General features: G+C 42.6%; 1 protein-coding gene and 1 long non-coding RNA gene across 2 annotated transcripts; one reads left to right on the top strand and one right to left on the bottom strand.

Moving 5' to 3' along the window:
* Positions 1-1516: 1516 nt before the first annotated feature.
* On the bottom strand, positions 1517-16983 carry LOC139703467 (zinc finger protein 709-like). The gene is made up of 4 exons (XM_071606938.1): positions 16848-16983; positions 6645-6771; positions 6412-6472; positions 1517-5748 (listed from the first exon to the last, which is right to left on the bottom strand). Exons 1-4 carry the CDS (start codon positions 16848-16850, stop codon positions 3111-3113), a joined length of 2829 nt encoding a protein of 942 aa, XP_071463039.1. The 5' UTR covers positions 16851-16983; the 3' UTR covers positions 1517-3110.
* A 334-nt stretch (positions 16984-17317) lies between these two features.
* On the top strand, positions 17318-20501 carry LOC139703487 (uncharacterized). The gene is made up of 3 exons (XR_011705780.1): positions 17318-17387; positions 18780-18907; positions 19318-20501. It is a non-coding gene; the product is annotated as an uncharacterized lncRNA (long non-coding RNA).
* The last annotated feature ends 426 nt before the right edge of the window (positions 20502-20927 follow it).

The raw sequence follows: 20927 nt of genomic DNA, 5'->3' as shown, positions 1-20927 counted from the left end.
GGCATCTCTATACCAGATCTTAAACTATACTACAGAGAAATAGTAGCAAAAACAGCATGGTGTTGGCACCAAAACAGACTGGTAGACCAATGGAACAGAATAGAGGACACAGACACTAACCCAGAAAATTACAATTATCTTATATTAGACAAAGGTACCAAAAACATGCACTGGAGAAAAAAGCATCTTCAACAAATTGTGCTAGGAAAACTGGAAATCCATAAGCAACAACATAAAACGAAATCCCTGGGTCTCACCATGCACAAAGTGCAAATCGAAGTGGACCAAGGACCTAGGAATTAAACCAGAGACTCTACATCTAATAGAAGAAAAAGTAGTCTGTAATATTCATCATGTGGGACTAGGCCCCAACTTCCTATAGTCCAAGAATTAAAACCAACAATCAATAAATGGGATGGAATCAACCTAAAAAGTTTCTTCTCAGCAAAAGAAACAATTTGTGAGGTGAACAGAAAGCCTACACCCTGGGAAAAAGTTTTTACCCCTCACACATCAGACAGAGCACTACTCTCTATTGTATATAAAGAACTCAAAAAACTAACACCAAAAAAACAAATAACCTAATCAACAAATGGGCCAAGGATGTGAACAGACACTTCTCAGAAGAGAATATACAATCAATCAACATGAATAAGAAAAAATGCTTATCTTCTCTAGCAATTAGAGAAATGCAAATCAAAACTTCTCTAACCTATCACCTCCCTCCAGTCAGAATGACAGCTTTTATGAAGACAAACAAGAATAAGTGTTGGTGAGGATGGGGGGGGGGGGGAAGGTACCCTCTTACCTTGCTGGTGGGACTGCAAATTGGTGCAGCCAATTTGGAAAGCAGTGTGGAGATTCCTTGGAAATCTGGGAATGCAACCACCATTTGACCCAGCAATCCCTCTCCTCAGACTATACCCAAAGAACTTAAAAACACCATACTACAGGGACACAGCCACATCAATGTTTATAGCAGCACAATTTGCAAGAGCTTGCTGGGAGCCATTAGCCAAGTAGGTATGACAATTTCCTTGCCAGCATACCCCATGTTGCTGACATGTTGCAGCGACATTGAATGTAGGTGACCTTGCTCAAGGACCAAGGCAGATTAGGGTGTTCCCGGTTTTAAGATAATCGTTTTTAGGGCGTTCCCAGTTTAGGTTCCAGGTTTAAGGTTTAAGATTATTCCTGCTGGGAATAGGGTGTATCCTGCTGCCTGAGTTCCCCTTGAGTTCTCACGGGATTCAGACAGTATATTTTGGAGATAGAAGCCCAGTGGAGGTGGATTTGGGCAGAGAACGTGGATTTCCCCAGAACGTGATTGTAGACGGCTGGTGTGAGTTCGGGAATAAAGAGTTGCTGTTTGAATCTACAAGCTGTGTGGTGGCTCGTGATTGTGTGCCCAGCCAGACTGCGGCATTTGTGCCCAGCCAGACTGTGGCAAGAGCTAAACTGTGGAGTCAACCTAGATGCCCTTCAGTGGATGAATGGATTAAAAAAACAAGTGGCATATATACAAAATGGAATTTTAATCAGCAATAAAAAAGAAAAGAAAACCATGGCATCTGAAGGTAAATAGATGGCATTGGAGAAGATAATGCTAAGTGAAGTTAGCCAATCCCCAAAAAACAAATGCTGAATGTTTTCTCTGATAAGGATGCTGACTCATAGGGGGTACATAGGGGGAAAATGGAAGGATTAGATGAATTCTAGATAGGGCGGAGGACTGGGAGGGAAAAGGAGGGGACAAAGGATTAGCAAGGATGGTGGAATGTGAAGGACATCATTATACAATGTACATGTATAAAGACATGAATTGGGTGTCAAAATTCTTTATACACAGAGATGAATAATTGTGGTATATATGTGTAATAAGAATTGTAATGCATTCTGCTGAAATTTCTTTATCCAAAATAAATAAATAAATCGATAAATAGCAGACGGGTTTTCCCAGATGTAAATCCTTTTTTTAAAATTTTTTTAAAATATTTATTTCTTTATTTATTTTTAAGTTTTCAGCGGACATAACATCTTTGTATGTGGTGCTGAGGATCAAACCCAGGTCACACGCATGCCAGGCGAGCACGCTACCGCTTGAGACACATCCCCAGCCCAGATGTAAATCCTTTTATGTCTTTGAATAAAACTGTCAAAATTAAGTACTGCCCCTGGCTTATCCACAGGATTTTCTACAGTATATATATTTTTTTTAATACAACTGAACAAAACTAAAACATCTGAAACCTTGGTATTTCTTACTTGCATAGGATTTATTCATTTTGGCATGAATCTTTCCAAAAGAATCTTTCTAGTACTCAGAATAAACTGCAAAAATTAAAAGATTTCCCACATTTTTAACATTCATAGGGCTTCTCTCCATGAGAATTTTCATAAAAGAGAAGAAAAATAGGTCTAGAACATGAAGCTGATAGAGTACAGCAAATCATCCCCATTCAGAGTGTTTGTTTTCCAGTGAGGGAAATGGCTTTGAAGACAACAGGGAAAATGGAATGATTTACCATATTTTTTCATATTTAAACAGTTATTCAGCCAGATCTGGTGATGTATGCCTTTAATCCCAGAGACTTGGGAGGCTTAGGCTGAAGGATCACAAGTTTGAGGCCAGCCTCAGCATTTTAGAACAACCCTAAGGAACTCAGCAAGTCTCTGTCTCAAAATTAAAAATATAAAAAAGAATGAGGATGTGTCTCAGTGGTAGAGGGCCACCAGACCAAATCTGCAGTACAATCCCCAGTACAATATTCAGCACAGTGAGCAGTGTGTTTGAAGGGGACAAGAAATATTGATCCACCACATTTCACATTTAAAGAATTTCTCTCCAGTAAACTTCCAACATGTTGATGAGAAGAACAGTAATAAGAGAAGGCTTTGCCAATTGTTTTCATCAGTACAATTTCTTTGCAATATGAGTTTGTTCATGTAAGTGAAGCTGATGGGATATAGCCAAGGTTTTTCCCCATTGTTGACATTCATAGGGCTTCTCTCCAGTATGAGTTTGTTCATGTGAGCAAACATGAGAGGACTGAGTGAAGGCTTTGCCACACTGCTTACATTGATAGGGTTTCTCTTGAGTGTGAGTCCCTTCATGTCTGTGAAAGAAAAACCAAGAAAAAGACTTTTCCACATTGTTGGTATTCATTAGGCTTCTCTTCTGCATGAATACTTCCATGTACGTGAGGTTCACTGGATGTGTCAAGGGGTTCTCCACATTGTTGATATTCATAAGACTTCTCTTCAGTATGCGTTTTTGCATGTCTGTGAAGATGATGGGATTGAGCGAAGGCTTTGCCACACTGCTTACATTCATAGGGCTTCTCTCCAGTATGTGTTCTTCCATGACTCTTAAGGTGACTGGATGTAGCAAAGGCTTTTCCACATTGTTGACATTCATAGGGCTTCTCTCCGCTATGAGTTCGTTCATGTCTGTGAAGCTGAGAAGATTCAGCAAAGGCTTTGCCACACTGTTTACATTCATAGGGCTTCTCTCCAGTATGAGTTTGTTCATGTTTGTGAAGCTGAGAAGATCTAGCAAAGGCTTTTCCACACTGCTTACACTCATAGGGCTTCACTCCAGAATGTGTTTGTTCATGGATGTGAAGGTGAGAGGCAGTTCTGTAGACTTTTCCACATTGTTCACATTGATAGGGCTTTTCTCCACTATGAGTCCGTTCATGTCTGTAGAGGGAAAAAGAAGTAGTGCAGGCTTTCCCACATTGTTGACATTCATAGGGTTTCTCTGTAGTATGTGTTCTTTCATGTCTGTGAAGTTTACAGGAGTCAGTGAAGGCTTTGCCACACTGCTTACATCCATAGGGCTTCTCCCCAGTATGAGACCGCTCATGTATCTGAAGGTAGGAAGAAGAACTGAAGGCTTTCCCACATTGTTGACATTCATAGGGCTTCTCCCCAGTATGAGTTTTTTCATGTCTGTGAAGTTTAGAGGACATAGTGAAGGCTTTGCCACACTGCTTACATTCATAGGGCTTCTCTCCAGTATGCATTCGTTCATGTCTGTGAAGTTTAGAGGACTTAGTGAAGGCTTTGCCACACTGCTTACATTCATACGGCTTCTCTCCAGTATGCATTCGTTCATGTCTGTGAAGGTTAAAAGAAGTAGTGAAGACTTTTCCACATTGTTGACATTCATATGGTTTCTTTTTCGTATGAGTTTTTTTATGTGAGTGAAGGGTAGACGATAGAGCAAAAGATTTGCCACACTGATTACATTCATAAGGCTTCTCTCCAGTATGCGTCCATTCATGTCGGTGAAGGGAAAAAGAAGTAGTGAAGACTTTTCCACATTGTTGGCATTCATTGGGCTTCTCTCCAGTATGGATTTGTTCATGTATCTGAAGGTAAGATGAACTACTGTAGGCTTTTCCACATTGTTGACATTGATAGGGCTTCTCTCCGGTATGCGTTCGTTCATGTCTGTGAAGGGAAGAAGAAGTAGTGAAGACTTTTCCACATTGTTGGCATTCATTGGTATTCTCTCCAGTATGCATTTGTTCATGTATCTGAAGGTAAGACAAAGTAGTGAAGGCTTTCCCACATTGTTGACATTGATAGGGTTTCTTTTTCATATGTGTTCTTTCATGTCTGCGAAGTATAGAGGAGTTAGTGAAGGCTTTGCCACACTGCTTACATTCATAGGGCTTCTCCCCACTATGAGTCCGCTCATGTATCTGAAGGTAAGAAGAAGTACTGAAGGCTTTCCCACATTGTTGACATTCATAGGGCTTCTCCCCAGTATGAGATTTTTCATGTGTGTGAAGTATAGAGGAGTTAGTGAAGGCTTTGCCACACTGTTCACATTCATAGGGCTTCTCTCCAGTATGTGTCCGTTCATGTCTGTGAAGGGAAGAAGAAGTAGTGAAGACTTTTCCACATTGTTGGCATTCATTGGGCTTCTCTCCAGCATGCATTTGTTCATGTATCTGAAGGTAAGATGAAGTAGTGTAGGCTTTTCCACATTGTTGACATTGATAGGGCTTCTCTCCAGTATGCATTCGTCCATGTCTGTCAAGGGATAAAGAAGTAGGGAAGAATTTTCCACATTGTTGGCATTCATTGGTTTCCTCATCAGTATGGATTTGTTCATGTATCTGAAGGCAAGACAAAGTAGTGTAGGCTTTTCCACATTGTTGACTTTCATAGGGTTTCTCTCTAGTATGTTTTCTCTGATGTATTCTAAATAAACTTCGGTAAGCAAAGTCTTTCCCACATACGTTACATTTGAAAAGTACTTTCCCAGTGTGCGTGATCACGTGACTGTGAAGACCTGTGGGTGAAACCAAGGTTTTACCACCTTCTTTACACTCATGGGGTTTCTCTCCAGAATGAGTTCTTTCATGTTTTCTAAATAAAGTGGGGGAATGAAAGGCTTTCCCACATACCTCACATTGAAAAGCTTTACCTCCCCTATGTGTTTTTGTGTGACTTTGAACATCTGTGGGAGAAGATGAGGCTTCATCACATTGTTGACATTCATCAGGTTGCCACCCAGTATGAGAATCTTCATGCCTCTCAATGTCATTGGAACAACTGATGACTTTCCCACATACTGTACTTTCATAGGGTCCATCTCCAGTTTGTGTTAACATTTGTGTGTGAACACTTTTGAGAGAAACCAGAGATTTCCTGTATTGTTTCAATTCACATGGCTTCTCTTCACATTCTTCATGCTTGGAGCGTTCGGGTCCACAGTGAGATGTGATCTGCCTATGAGGAATGAAGGGCATATGAAGTCTTTGGCACACGTAATGCAGTCACATGAATTTACTCTATTAAATTTTTTCTTTGCTTAAGAATTGGGATCTCATGACCAGCACATTATTAATACTTGATTAATTCATGATGTTGTATTTATTTAAGGTCCTAGGTTAACGTCACTTCCAACATGAGGTAAAGCCTAGGATTTTCAAACTTGTTCAAATAGCCAGAAAATAAAGAGATTGAGAGGAAACAATGCTTTGCAACACAGCTTGCCTATGGTCATTATCCAAATAGTTATACTCACATATGCAATTTCATAATAATTTTTGCATGTCAAGCACCTTGAATAGACTTAATATCATATAAATATATATAAATATATATATATATATATATATATATATATAGAAATAAATAAATTTATTTCAGTTGACAACAGACTTTATTGATTTAAATGTGGTGCTGAGAAGAGAACCCAGTGCCTCAAGCATGCAAGGCAAGCTCTCTACCACTGAGCCACAACCCCAGTCCCAGTGAAGTATATATTTCTGGTAAAAAAATCTTATAAGAATAAATACATTTAAAGTTGTGCAAATTTCTTGGATTGGTTTTAAAAATTATATGATATCCCCAGATTCCCTCAAGGATTCCTCTTGTGAGTATAATTACCTTTGATTGCTCCCAAAATTTTTGATCTGATTTTCAATGTTCTTCTCATCACATTTGATTCCTAAAATGCCAAACAAAAACATTATAAATTTCTAGGAGCTAGAAATGCTTTTCCAAATTCATGGTGCATTTTATGCTACAATAATTCACCAACTGATTGTCTTTTCATGTTCTGCATAAATAAAAAAAAATGAACACAAATTCTCTAATTAAGTAAATACACAAATTATTACCTATAGATGCCAGGTTTCTGAGGACTTCCAGCATCACATCTCTGTAAAGGTTCTTCTGGGAAGCATCCAGCAAATCCCACTCCTCCTGAATGAAGTTCACAGCCACATCCTCAAAGGTCACTGAGATCTAAAATATCCCACAAATGTGTAGTGGAGAACAGGAGAGATTTCACAGCATGAGAAATCTATACTCAACATGCATGATGTTCACATGATTCCCTGGCCTCTCGATTAATTCCACGATTTGGTCATTGAAATCTCCAGTGCATTTAATTCTTCACAGCCACTCCAACACTAGATTTGGGCCCCACACAAGGTAAATAGTAGAGTGTTGTACACCCTTCCTTTGGTGAGTTCATAGGAAGTAAGAGGGGCTCCCGGGTCACCCTTATCTTATTTGTTGATTGCATCTCTATCACCTTCTTACCAACATCCTGTGCAGTAGAGAGCTAATATTAGCACCCTCCTTATTACTTACCCTTAGAAAAGAAAGCTGACTGAGTAGGAAATTGCTGGGATCACAAAACTCAGCATTTGAGAGATCCTGCCAACCACAGTGGCTCACTGGGCCTACACACTTAATATAGACAACATGGTATTTACTGATCTCCTGTTTCCTTCTGAAAGTCAATTGTTCCATCCTTAAAGAAGTGCCTAGAATCAGCCCTAACCCACACCCTCAGAGTATGGAGTCACTAAAGAGTTTCCCTTATAGACAACAGTTAGACAATCTTCCACACAGATTGTCACAATGTGTTCACTGGGGACTGAGCTCAACTTGTGTGATTACACTGAGGACAACTAGAAGTTTGCAGGTGCTTTACTCCAGAACAAATTTACCCAATTAGTAATCAAGGACAATGATTAATAAACACAACAATATAATAATTTCTGGTTTTTAATGTCAAAGCAGAATGGGGTGTGTGGAAAGATGGCATGTGTCTCAGAAAGAACTCGATGACCCCAAGATGTTATCTTGCCCAAAAAACAGCCTTACAAAATTATATCGGTTTGAAAAATAGTTTTCTTAACAGACAGCAGAAAATCCTTTCCCAAACCTCATGGCAACCATGAATGTCCAATGATTCTCAAACTCTTCTGAACAGCAGATGTCTCACTCAGATCATCTACAGTCATGAGACACATACCACCGTTCTGCTCAAGGACACTTTGATCAAGATAGGCCACATGTACAATGGTGGTCTGTCATGAAAGAGATTCCTCGTTCCTGTAGCATAGCTGGTGCAAGGAAACCTCAGGCACAAGCACTTCCAGGGTGTGTTAAAGCAGCAGGTTTGCAGCCCAGAATCCTGAACTATCCGACGCTGACTGCTTGTGAAACAGGCCACTCCATGTGGGTCTCTAAGCAGGCTATGATTTTTGCACAGTGTGGAACAGCCCAAAGGACCACCTACCAGAACACAACCCTGCCACTCACAAAGAACCATGCATAGGACATAAGACACATGACATTTGAAGCAGGACAGTATCAACAGAGGTTAACAGGAGCCCGAGAGAAAGCCTTTAGTGGGCTGTCCTTCGTTGCATGGAAAAAGTATGAGTGACAGCAGGTGTCTTGGAGAGATCACAATGATGGTCCAGTCAAACTGAAATCTAAGTGGCAAAGGGTACTTCATCCATCTATTCTGCAGACAAATATCATTTATTACACATTTAACTGTGAAAGACTAAAACACATTTCAAAAATTTAAAAAAGATATAATTACTACCCACCCCCACCCCCCAGAAAAAAGAAAGTCAAGGCTCTGACATCTAAAACAGGCTTCCATGAGACACTGAAGACCTGCCACCAATTTTCTACTGTTATTTCCAGACAACAGAAGTTGAGTTAAAACTTCCTAATTCTTTCTTTTTATATTTATTTTTTTACTTGCAGTTGAACACAATAGCTTTATCCTATTTATTTATGTGGTGCTGAGGATTGAACCCAGGACCTTGCACATGCTAGGCAAGTTCTCGACCACTGAGCCACAACCCCAACCCACCTTCTAATTCTTTATATGGCATATTTTAACATATTATCAAAATTAAATAGATAAAGAAAAATATTAAATAGAAAAGAAAACTATGAAAGACTCTAATCATCATAAATGCAAAATTCCTCAAACAATACTTTACTGAATCCAAAAATAAATAAAAAGAATTTTAAACACAGCCAAGAGGAAATTATTACAGCTCTGTAAGACTGATGCCAAATTTAAAACTCAGTTAATATTTTCCAGGGACAAGCATACTAACGTGGGAAGTCAAGCCCAGTGGCCCAGATCCACTCACATCAGCCTCTGCAGGGCCCAGGAACGCAACACACATGCAAGGCTGATTCAGAATTAAAAAACCAATTAACAGTATCCATCACAACAAAAAGCTAAATAATAAATATTGATTATATTAATAGTTAAAAAATTCAAGAATAATGAAAAAACACTCAAGCTCAAAAAAAAAAAAAAAAAAACACAATGTCTTCATAGAGAGACAGCATGATCCTCTATGCTACTGGAATCCACTGGAAGAATCATGAAAAACAATGATGTGACATCAGTGTTGTCATGTTAACAAACAAAACAATTATTATACTATTGACAGCAGGAAGCTGGGCATGGAGGCCATGCCTGTGATCCTTGCCAATCAGGGGCCGGGGCAGGATGATCCCAGGTTTGAGTCCAGCCTGGGCAATTTAGCAAGACTCTGTTTCTAAACAAAAAATTAAAAGTTTTGGGAATGTAGCTCAATGGTAGAGCAGCCCTGCAAATAAGGTGAAAATTATGCACAGAAAACTTCTCAGCAGTGACTACAGCAGCCATATCCAGAACTGCCCAAAGCTAGAAGCAAGGAAGATGCACCTTTCAATGCTGAATGGACAAGGTACGTTTTAACCACACCAAAGAACATCACCCAGAAAGTGAGCTCTGCAGCCTGCAAAGATACAGCACCCTTAAAGGCAGACTACTAAGTAAGAGAAGCCAGTCTGAAAGGCCAAGTACAGTAAGATTCCAATTCAAGAACATTCAAGAAGAGACAACATTATAGATGCACTGAAACTCTTCTGTATGACATTATTATGTAGAGTATGTGACACACAAAATCACACCACACAGAGGAGGAACCCTAAGGTAAAGGATGGATTTCAGCTGATGATAAAGTGTTGCTTCATCCACTGTCTTAATCAAATGTAGGCTACTGATTCAGTAACTAACAAGCATCCAACATCAATGCAAAATACTGAGAACAGTGTAGAGAAGGGTGTTTGATACTATATGTAATGGCTCATTAGAATTGTCAACCGCATTGGATTAAGAGATACCTGTGATTAAGAGGCCTCTGGGTGTGTCCGTGAGGGTGTGTCTACAAATGATTGGCATGTGGAACAGAGAACCAAACTAGAGAACCTCCTTAGGTATAGGCAGCACCATCCAATAGGACGGTGTCTTAGGTGGAACAAAAGTTGGAAGAAGAAGGAAGCAGCAGCAGAGAAAGCCCCTTTCTGCTCCAATGGCTGCTGCAATGGCCTGAGGATATCACACTCTGCCTTCTTCACTCTCCCAAAGTGGACTCTGCCTGTGATTCTCCAGGGAGTTTCCAGAACCTTTGGTCTGACTAGGGCAGCACCAGTGATCCCTCTTGTTCTGAGGCTTCAGCCTCTTGGACTCTGCAGCTACTACTTCTCAAGCTCTCCAGCTGCAGATGGCCACTGTGGACACCAGCTTCAGGTCAAGTAGGCCAATCTAATACGTCCCCTTTTAGATCACACTTCGTGTTGATGCTGTTTCTCTAGAAAACATTGACTAACAAACTATAAGTCTAAAATTGCTCTGAAACACAAAATTGATTTAATAAGGAAGTGAATGAACTACATGCCATAAACTTTAACAAATATAAACATAAGAAACAATATTACATAATGAATACCTTTCCCAAATAATAATGCAAAAAATAAAGCAAAGAAGAAAAGTCATAGTTACAAATTTCAAAACTATGGACGAAAGCAAGGAAACTGATTTTCAATACAATTTCCATCTGGAAAGAAACTAGATGATAAATCTATTTTTTTAAAAATATATATTTATTCTTTAGTTCTAGGTGGGCACAATTCCTTTATTTAATATTTATGTGGTGCTGAGGATCAAACTCAAGGCCTCACGCATGCTAGGTGAGCGCTTTTTCTCTGAGCCACAATCCCAACCCCTGGATGATAAATCTTTAAAAGGTATTCCAACTGCTGGTGTGGTGGTGTGCACCTGTAATTTCAGCCACTAGGGAGGTCAAGGCATGGAACTGGCAAGTTGGAGGCTCCCTCTGCAATTTAGCAAGACATCCAGAAATTTTGTGAAACTTGGTCTTCATCAACAATAAATGGGGGTACTGGGATTGTAGCTGAGTGGCAGAGCACTTGCTAGCATGTATGAGGCGCTGGGTATGATCCTTAGCACCACAGATAAATTAACAAAAATAAGGTATTCTGCCCCTCTACAACTATACAAAAAAAAATAAAAAATAAATAGGCACATAATAAATAGGAAGGGCTGAGGATGTGCTCAGTGGTCAAGTGCCTCTAGGTTATGTTACCCAGTAAAACACCTGCCCACCTCCAAAATGCTGCTCACACATTGAAATTCATTTTTTTTTTTTTTTTTTTTTGAGGACAACATAAGCATTAGCAAGTCCCTGGCTTCAATCCCAGCAATCAATACATCAGCAAATAAGTAAACTCCAGTCTACAATACTAATTTTCTTGGGGTGGAGAGTAGCTCAGTAGTAAGAACTTGATAGCCTTTGGTTCAATCCTCAACAGTCCATGTACACACACACACACACACAAAAAAAAAAAAAAACCCTGAAAATATATGTAACGAGTGATAAAAAAAGATTGTAATACAAAAGATACACAATGAGAGGCAACAAAAATCAATGAAAAGACAACACACTTTCTTACAAAGGAGACTGAACTTTCCCATGATCTACACTCTTTGAAAAAACAAAGAGCATTTCAGTAAATTATGTGAAATTTAGGGCATGGATTATTGTGTTTTTTGGGGTGAACTTAGAAAAACTATATCTAAAATGAACATAGTACACTGTATCTAAGACCAGTGAAAATATTGTACAGGACAGAGAGAGTAGAGAGAGCATTTATGTTACTCCCAAGTTTCATAAGCTAAAAGGCCAGCTCCCAAATGGGTAGCCCTAGGAGGAGGTAATTAGGAGGGAACAGGAATCAGGTGACATGGTGGGAGTGCTTGTGAGAAGATCAGCACCCTCACTGAGACATATATCTCTCTCCTTTTCAGAAAACAGGTGTCATTTATTATTTCACTGATAAAGTATTCAGTGATTTTTAAATGATCACAGTTGGGTATTTTAGGTATTGCCATATTGTCCTTAAAACTTCCAATGAAGATGGGTGTGATGGTGCACATCTGTAACCCCCGTGGTTCAGGGGTCAGAGGCCCAAGGTGATGTAGCAAGACCCTGACTCAAAAGGAAGAATCTAAAAGGGGCCAGGGATGTGGCTCAGTGGCTAAGCACCTCTGGGTTCCATTGCTGATACCAAAAACAACACAGCTAACATGAACCTGCCAAGTCCAGACAACAACAGTAACAACAAACTGTCATTCGTGTCAAATTCATCAGCTTGTCAACGACTGTAACTAATTTACATAAAATCAAATTCATAAATTTATCCACCACAATTTTTGTAGAAATGGATTCATTTCCTGAAGCAATAATGGTAGACAGAGTTTCTCTGTATCTTAAGTGGCATTCTGGAATCTAGGGCATGGATTTCAATTGGAAATCATTGAAAAGACAAGATCAAATCTCCCTAATTTTCTATGCATACTCAGGGGTAGCAAAAGATAAATTAGATGTGGTTTTTTGTTGCTGTTGTTGTTGTTTGTTTTTTTGTTTTTCTGTTCTGTTCTTTTTCTTTGGTTTGGGATCAGAGATTAAACCCAGAGGAACTTTACTGATAAGTCACATCCCCAGACATAAGGCCTGGCTAAGTCGCTAAGGCTGTACTCAAGTTTACAATCCTACTGCCTCAGCTTCTGGAACAGCAAGGATCACAGGTGTGCACCACTGTACCTGGCTGTACTTGTTTTCACAATGGAAATGTAACTAGAGTTTTTAAAATCCACTTCTTTCTTGCCTATTTGATAATAGTCCATCCCATTTGGCTCTGAAAAAATAGACCTGGGCCTCAAAATGTGAGCAGATCATTTCAAAGTGATACACAGAAAGCTTTGGTGCTGAGGAAGCACACATGTGTCAGGCTCAAGGGGCAGGGAAGGTTCCTGACATCTGGGACATGCTCCCTCCTGGTCTTGCTTCCTGAATGCCTCTAGGATCACCCTCCCAGGGACCTAGACCATGACTCCACTCTACGAGGCTTTTCAGGTTTGCACAGCTCTGCACTGGGGTGGGTGTTGCTTATGCTCTGGGAGAGGTTTTGCTCCTTCACACTGTGAGACTGAAAGGGCAGGAATCACTGGTGACCTGGCCCCTAAGCACCAGCATCCACAGGCTGAATGGCCACCTCTCTCCAAGGAATGGGAACAGAGCTTGGGAAAAACAAGGTCCCAAGGAAGTAGCTGTCTAGATGAGGCCTGTTCCAGGAGATTCCTCAGCCCAGAGCCCCCAGCAGCTTCTCTGAGAGGCTGCACCCCACACCTCAGGTGTCCTCTAGGAGGAACTGACCCAGGGTCTGAAGTTCTGTTCACCCTGCAGGGACCAGGGCAGCTGTGGGCACCTTGTGGCAGCTCCAGGAGAGGACAGTGGCTGAGAACATGGGACCCTGTGAGGCGTCCAAAGGGAACCTCTGCCCAAGAAATCTGACATGGTGTCTACACCTAAGGGAGATAAAGGGAGAAGCACAAGATTTTTACAGTTGTGAACTCAAGTTCTCTATACAGTTGCATCTACATCAAAGAACCTTCAGAGTATTTGACTTGGCTAACCTGAAACCATGAGTGTGGAAAAGCAGGGTTCTGTATGGAGAGCAAAAATTATCTTGGGCTATCTTAAGCCCTTTAATAGCCAATTATCTTAATTTCTGTATCAGACCACAATTCTCAAAACTATTAAATTTCTCAGAAAATATCCCTACCCTTACCAGTCATCTAGTCCCAACCATCTACCAAAGTAAGAATGTAATAACAACAGTCAGAAGAAATTTCTTTTTTCTTTTTTTCTGTTTTTTTTTCCCTGTAACCCAACCATCTGATGATCCTACCAACGCATTTGGTTAATGTAGTGATACACAACTTTCTTTTATAAAAGTTCATGTAGGCCAGGCACAGTGGCACACAACTGTAATCCCAGCAGCTTGAGAGGCTAAGGTAGGAAGATCGCTACATTCAAAGCCACCCCCAGCTACTTAGGGAAGCCATAAAGAACGTGGTGATATCAGCCTCATAATACAATATAAAAAGGACTGATTATGGCTCAGTGATTAAGTGCCGCTGAGTTCAATCCTTGTCTTTCAGGGTGGGACACATACATCATTTTGGGTCACTTGAATCCATGTTCCTGAGTATGCTCATTAATATTTGGATCAAAATGAACTATTTTCCATAGCTGGGATTGCCAATGCCTTTAATGTCAACACCTTGAGAAACTGAAGCAGGCGGGGGAGGACTTACAGGCCAGGCTGGGCAACATAGCCAGACCCCATCTGAAAATCAAATTTAAAGAGCTGAGGATGAAGAACAGAAGAATGAATCACACACTATTATCCTATGTGCACATATGACTATAGGACTGGTGTGAATCCACATGGAATACAACCAGAAAAAGGAGCAGTGACACTCTATTTATGTGTGTTGTGTCAAAATGCATTATAATGGCATATATAACTAATAAAAAGAAATTTAAGTAAATAAATAATATATGTCAAAGTAGGGAGGGAGGCTGGGTACATAGCCCAAGATTCAATATTCCTAGCTTCTATGTAGAAATGCCTTTTTTTCCTTTTAAAGTACTTATTTTGACCAAACACAGGGAACTGTTAAGTTCCCCTTTCTTTCCCCTCAAGTATAATATTCAGAAATAGAAAACAAATGCTTTCAAAAGTGTTATTCTTGCCAGGGACAGTGGCATAGGCCTTGTTAGAATGGCCTTAGGCCCGAGCCTAAGCAACTCCATTTTAGAAGACCTGCAGTTTCACCAGGCACATCCACAGATCCCTCCAGTAAGGCCTCAAACAAGTTCCTTCCCCTCACCCTGATAAAGAGAGTGAAGCCTCTGACAGGCTGTCCTTGCCTGATGAGAGGGAAAGGGAGAAGATCAGGGTGAAGACCACCAGACTAGATGTTTCTGACGCCAGGGTAAATGACCCCACTGAGAAATAGGGTGATAGCTGATAAGGATTGAAAGGGGGGTCAAAAGCCCCCAAATTTAGTATAAATGATAGAGCAAATGAACAGGAATTCAGCCAGCTCAAACAAGGATGCACTTGAGCTGGAGAGCCTGCTGAGGACCTGACATCCCATCACTTGGCATCTTTCCTGAGTGTCTGCGTGGTCCTCACTGCTCTCAAACTTCACTGCCTCCTCTGGACCTTGGTGAGAGCTGCAACTCCTTCCTAGGACCCCCTCCTCAACTGGTCATCTGCTCCACACCAGGAAAAGACTGCCTTGGTTACAGACCTGGGCACAGAGGTCTGAGGTCTGAGTGAGTGTGCATCTGCTGGACTCAAAGCCTAAGACATAAGACCTTTAAACTCAGCATACAGAGGGAATGTCTGTCATTAGCTTATCATGATTAAGTGTGTTTTCCAGTGCTTAGAATGAATCTAGAATTGTTTGCTGTGAATTAATTAACCTAGAATTGTTTGCCGTGAATTGATTATGTCTATGGCAATGCCTAGCGTTAAGGATTGTTGTTTTCTTGATTAAGAACCTATACAGTTCAACTGTATTAAGTAATTTGAGTGAATAGAGCATTGAAAGGGGCACAAGTGTGTGGACATTCTTTATTTCTCCCCTTGACTGCATAAGTCACAGTTTTGCCCCCTCCACACAGCCCTGTAATCCCAGGAACTTTGGAGGCTGAAGCAGAAGTGAAGCCAGATTTACAGATAGGTAGTTAGGTAAATTGGGTCTAATATTGTGTAAGATAAATAAAACAGAGGCCCTTATAGAGAATGGAGTCCTGGAAACCAGAGCAGCAATTGAAATGTTAATGTCCCCAAGGCAGGAATCTATTCTAAGGAACTGTTAATCATAATCCAAAAGCCACCCCAGGCCTTTCCTGCCCTGATTACTCCTCCAGCCCACCAATCTCCCACCTTTTGGACCTTCCCACCTGCATTCTATCACTGCAACATAATGAGAAACAAAGTGTGGGAAAGCGGAAAGAAGACTTTAGCTATAAAAGAGGGAAGACCTCCCCCTTACAGGGATTCCACCTCTTGGGTCCCCTTCTTCCTGCGGGGAGAAGTCTTTTCTGCTGTCCTTTAATAAACCTCCACTTTCCACTCTACACTTGCCTCAGCGTGCTTCTCTGGTGTTATACTTCAGCATTCGGGGAAGCAAGGACTCGTCACTGGTAAACAGCGGTAACAGAAGGATCACAGGTTGGAGACCAGCTTCCACACCAAGTGGGTGCAGATCTCAAAATTCAGTAAAAGTGGAGGCTGGGGATGTGGCTGATAAAGCTCCCCGAGTTTGGGTCCCCAATTAAAAGAAAAGAACTATTCTCTCCAATATTTCACTAGATGAAAAGTGACAATTAGCGGACGGTGTCCATTTGGACCAAGTGGGAAGAACGAACGTCTGGCCGAGCTGTGAGCTGGAGGGAAGGTGGGGTTTAGAAGGCAGGAGGCGCCTGCAATTTGGGGGACCTACAGCAGCCTCCGGAGGAGCTCCCCTGGGAGAAGGAGGGCGCATGTGTGGCCCTGCTTCCTCCACGTTGGGAAGAGTGGGTCGGGCCACCAGTAGGGAGCAAAGGGGACACCAGGGCCCTGAGCCGCCCTTGCAAACCCAGGGAACCAGGGGACAGGGCCCAGGGCCACCCTCCAGCGGGGACTCTGCCACGCTCAGCAGCTCACCTCAAAAACCCAAAACCCAGCTCACCCCACGACACCAAGGGACAGGGCCACGACTCCGCCGCGCTCCCCAGCTCACCCGGGCACCGGGCCCCAAGGCGGGTGGTGACGCGTGCCTTCTGCCCTGGTCGCAAACTCACCATTTTTGCGTTCTGTGCTGACCCGGCGTCCTCTCGAGGAACCTCCAGGCACCCGAGACGGGGGTGGGGGGGACACAGGCAAAGCAGAGTCACCTGAGTCCCTGGAGCAGAGAACTCTCGGCTTGAAGGATGAGGAGCGGAGTCGCTGAGGAAGAAACGCTCGCGAGATTGCGGAAGCCCGCCCTTCCTCTCCCTCTGCGCACTGATTGGGCAGTTCCCCCAGCATCCGGGATGGACGGCCTCAGACCCGCCTCTGCATCGTGATTGACATGCAACAGCATCCAATCACTGGCTGAAATTGGGTAGAGTGACAGATGCTTGGCCCCAGCCCTTTTCAGGCGGAGCTTCGCGGCTGTGCTGGGAACTAATCCAGGTGGGAAGCCTTGGCTTAGCCTCTGGTGCAGAGGTGACACCTGGCGCTGAGCTAGGCTTCAGCCATAGAGTGCTTTCTGAGCATGGCGAGCCCCTGGGTTTAACCTCAACACAAAAAACAAAGCACAGCTTCTCAGGGAGGGTGAGGCTGGAGGAGCCCAAGGTCAGGTCAGCGTCTGCAAACAATGAGACCCTCTCTTTTTATTTATTTATTTTTTAAGTTGTAGATAATAGAATCTTTATTTATTTCTTTTTATGTGGTGCTAAGGATCGAACCCAGTGTCTCATGTGTGTGAGGCAGGCATTCTACCACTGAGGTACAACCCCAGCCCCGAGAGACCCTCTCTTAAAATAAAATGAAAAGGGTGGGCATGTAGCTCAGTGGTCGAGGTCAAGAACCACTGGGTGTGTGTATATATATATACCTCAGGCAAATTAGAAAGACACGGTCTCCAAATTTTTGAAACACTCTTTAAAGATATCATATATATGATATCCAGTAATGAAAACAATTTGAAAAATATTTTAGTAATTCTCATTACCTCCTGGCCTCTGATCTTTGAGGAGGCAGCCTGAGCTATAAAAGGAAACATTTGGGGTTCAGGCTGTGGCTCAGTGTTCCATCCCCAGCAGAGAAAGGGGTGGGGTGGGGAGGAGGCAGGCAACCCTCTCAAACAGCAACGTGCAGCGGAAATAAAATGGGCGCCTTGTGCTCAATGTAGATAGTCTACATTCTACAATTATCAATTCTTATGTACAGACCTGACTCTGCTGATCCCACAAGTCTGCTCAGCTGTTTGCCCTAAAATCGAAAAGAAAAGGTGTTGATTCAAAGCAGGAAAGGAACTTTGACCAGTGCAGCTACACCAGGGAGACAAGGAAACCCTGTCCTTACCCTGTGTTTAGGTGCTGACAAGGGCTTTGAGACTTTCTAGAAAGGGAAATCATTGTCATGAATGTATAGGGGAAATTGTATGTAGGAGTTAGTATTTATTGTAAAAGAATAATGTCATATTATTACTGCATTAGGTGACATGCTAATAATATCATAATATGTAGAATTGTATTAGGTTAGGCTTCAGGCATCTGTAGTCTCATAACATGTCTGTGAACTCAAGCTCATTTGCCCCCTTGAAACATGTCATTCTATTGCACAGACTGACCTCATTATTTTCTCTCAATATAAAGTCCCCCTTTGTGAACTCTTTTTATGTGAAGGTTTCAGATGCACCAACATTTTCAAGAAAAGCCACAAACCCATCTGCATCCTGCCTAGGAAGCAATGTACCCCCAGAAGCTGACCCAGTGCTCTCAGCTTCCTGGGTTTCAACTGATAGTTAAACCAGAAAGAAATAATAACCCTGCTCAACTCTGCCAGAAAGCCCGCATATAAAACATAAAAATTTGCCAGTTGGGGCCAATACACCCTGTCATATTAACCTCAATAATGGAAAAAAAGGATTAGGGATGTAGCTCAGTGGTTAAGCACCCCAGGTTGAATCCCTAGTATCAATAGTAATAATAGTAATTAAAGTAATAATTTTGTTGATACATCTGCAGAATTGAAAGCTTGACACCTAAGAACATGGAGCTTCTATGAGGACACGGGCAACAAAGTCAATAGAGTCAAGGGTGTGGCTGGGTCTGAAGAACGTGACCCAGACCAGAGGATGCTGAAGAACTCAGAGGTGACAAGGGGGGCTGGTGACAAGGGACACAGATGGCCCAATGTGCTGGCTTTCTCTTCCACACAGCATGGGTGATGGGAAGGAAGCATGGCTCCTAGGGATGGCCAGCTGCCATCTCTTTCCTTATCCCAAGATCCACTGGGCTGGAGATGGGTTTGGCCATCAGGAAGAGGTGGAGTTAGCTTGGGTGGTGGCCTGAGGTCATCAATGTGTAGTCAGGGTCTGTGGTCTGAAGGCCCCCAGGCTAGGTGTTTTGTTACAGCAGCCCAGGAAGACTAATACAGTGACCACCAGCCCTCTGACCAGTGCAATGACCTGAGTGTGTCTGGAGCTGACACATTGGAACTGAGGGTCCCTTAGCTCTGAGTGGCCCGTGTGTGGGTGGGCATAAGCTGTTCTGTCCTCTCCAGAGCAGAGAGAAGGCGGCCTCCAATTAGATCCCGCACAGACACATTCACTACAATGAGACCTGAGAGTGTGACATCCAGAGAGCAGCTACTGCCTGAGGATCTACACCTCAGACAGGAAAAGCCACCCATCAGGATGGACCCCAGCCATGACTGACATCTGTCTGTTCAGCCTGCTCTGTCCTGCTGCCCTCCAGCCACTGGCACAGCCCACCAGCTCCCAGCCCTGCCCGGCTGCTGGTCGACCTGAGTCCCTTCAGCTCTCACCTTCCTCCGTCACTCTTCTCTATTTGGAGAAACACAGCTGATTTTAAAAAGGTTCTTAGAGATCAAAATTCCTCTGTCATCTCACTCCAGGGACAATGGCAGCTTCTAGGAACACAAACAACAGTGAGTGTGGCATAGGGGAGGGTGTTAGACCAGGACAGGATGCAAGAAAAGACCACTGGCTCCAATTAAAATCAAATTAAAGCAAGGTTATTATTTTGACCAGCCGGGCTGCCTCTCCCACCCAACACTGACCCCGGGACCTGTCTGCACAGCAAGGCCCCCTCCTCCCCCACCATCTACCTTCCCTCCTGGCATCATCTCCACCATCCTGACACCCGCTGGTTCCATTCTGTACTCCAGAGGCTCCACAGTCTTCAGCAACCTGGGCCTTTTCTGGGTCTCTACTTGAGACACCCCTGCACATGCAAACTTTTCTCCCTGTTTCTCTCTTACTGCCAATTTAATCCCCAGCCCACCTAGAGGCCCTTAATGGGGACAGTTTCTTTGCCAACACCTCCTGAGACCTCTCTTTCACGTCTCTGCAGTCACTCTCTGCTCTCTGGGCTGTGCTCCTGTGTAGAAGGCTTCAGCCAGTTTCCTGAATTTAGAATCCTGCTCTTGATGCAGGGGGGCCTGTTTTCAACACTGCGTCATGCGCAGAGTGCCCCCTTCTGCGTTATGACCACTGATTTTACATGCCCTCCTCCGTGGTGTTCAATCTTCAATCCCCACGTAGACGTGTAAGGTCCTTATACTCTGGTGCACTGTTCCAAGTGTCTGTTGGTGCATTTGCTACTGCACATTGCTTCCAGGGAAAATGGGCCTTTTTTACTAGTTAATGTGCCTGTACGGACACCTTCCTTTACCCAATGATCATTGTAAAATATTTTCTGTAAAATACTTCTCCATAAACTTTTAAAATGGTAATAAATAATGAAGCACCAATTGTAAGTGATACTGCATCTTTCCCCTTCCAGCTGCTCAGATCTTATATGGCATATTTTCTCCATGGTCTCTGGGAGAAGGCTTTGATATTTTTTACATTATTTTCATATCTTTTACTGAGAAAAAAATATTCAATGATAGATATTAATGTGCTGTAGGAAAACCATAGACAAGGACCACTGTGCTGGGCCTCTGGACTCAGTCCTGAGAGGGAGCGCAGCACGTGGGGATGGAGTGGTGCAGGGTCAGTAGAGGAAGGTGGCTAAACCGAGCATCAGCCTCAGAGAGCTCTGCTAAATTGACCTGAAGCCTGCCCAGGATGGTCAGTTACTGCCTGTGGGATGGTGAAGGACAAGGACCCTGATAAGGGATTCACCTGGGAATTTCTACAAACAAAT

The sequence above is a fragment of the Marmota flaviventris genome, chromosome Y (genome assembly GCF_047511675.1).
Source record: "Marmota flaviventris isolate mMarFla1 chromosome Y, mMarFla1.hap1, whole genome shotgun sequence".
Taxonomy (NCBI): domain Eukaryota; kingdom Metazoa; phylum Chordata; class Mammalia; order Rodentia; family Sciuridae; genus Marmota; species Marmota flaviventris.
Note: the sequence above shows the minus strand (reverse complement) of the source record. Positions and strands in the feature narration are given on the sequence as shown.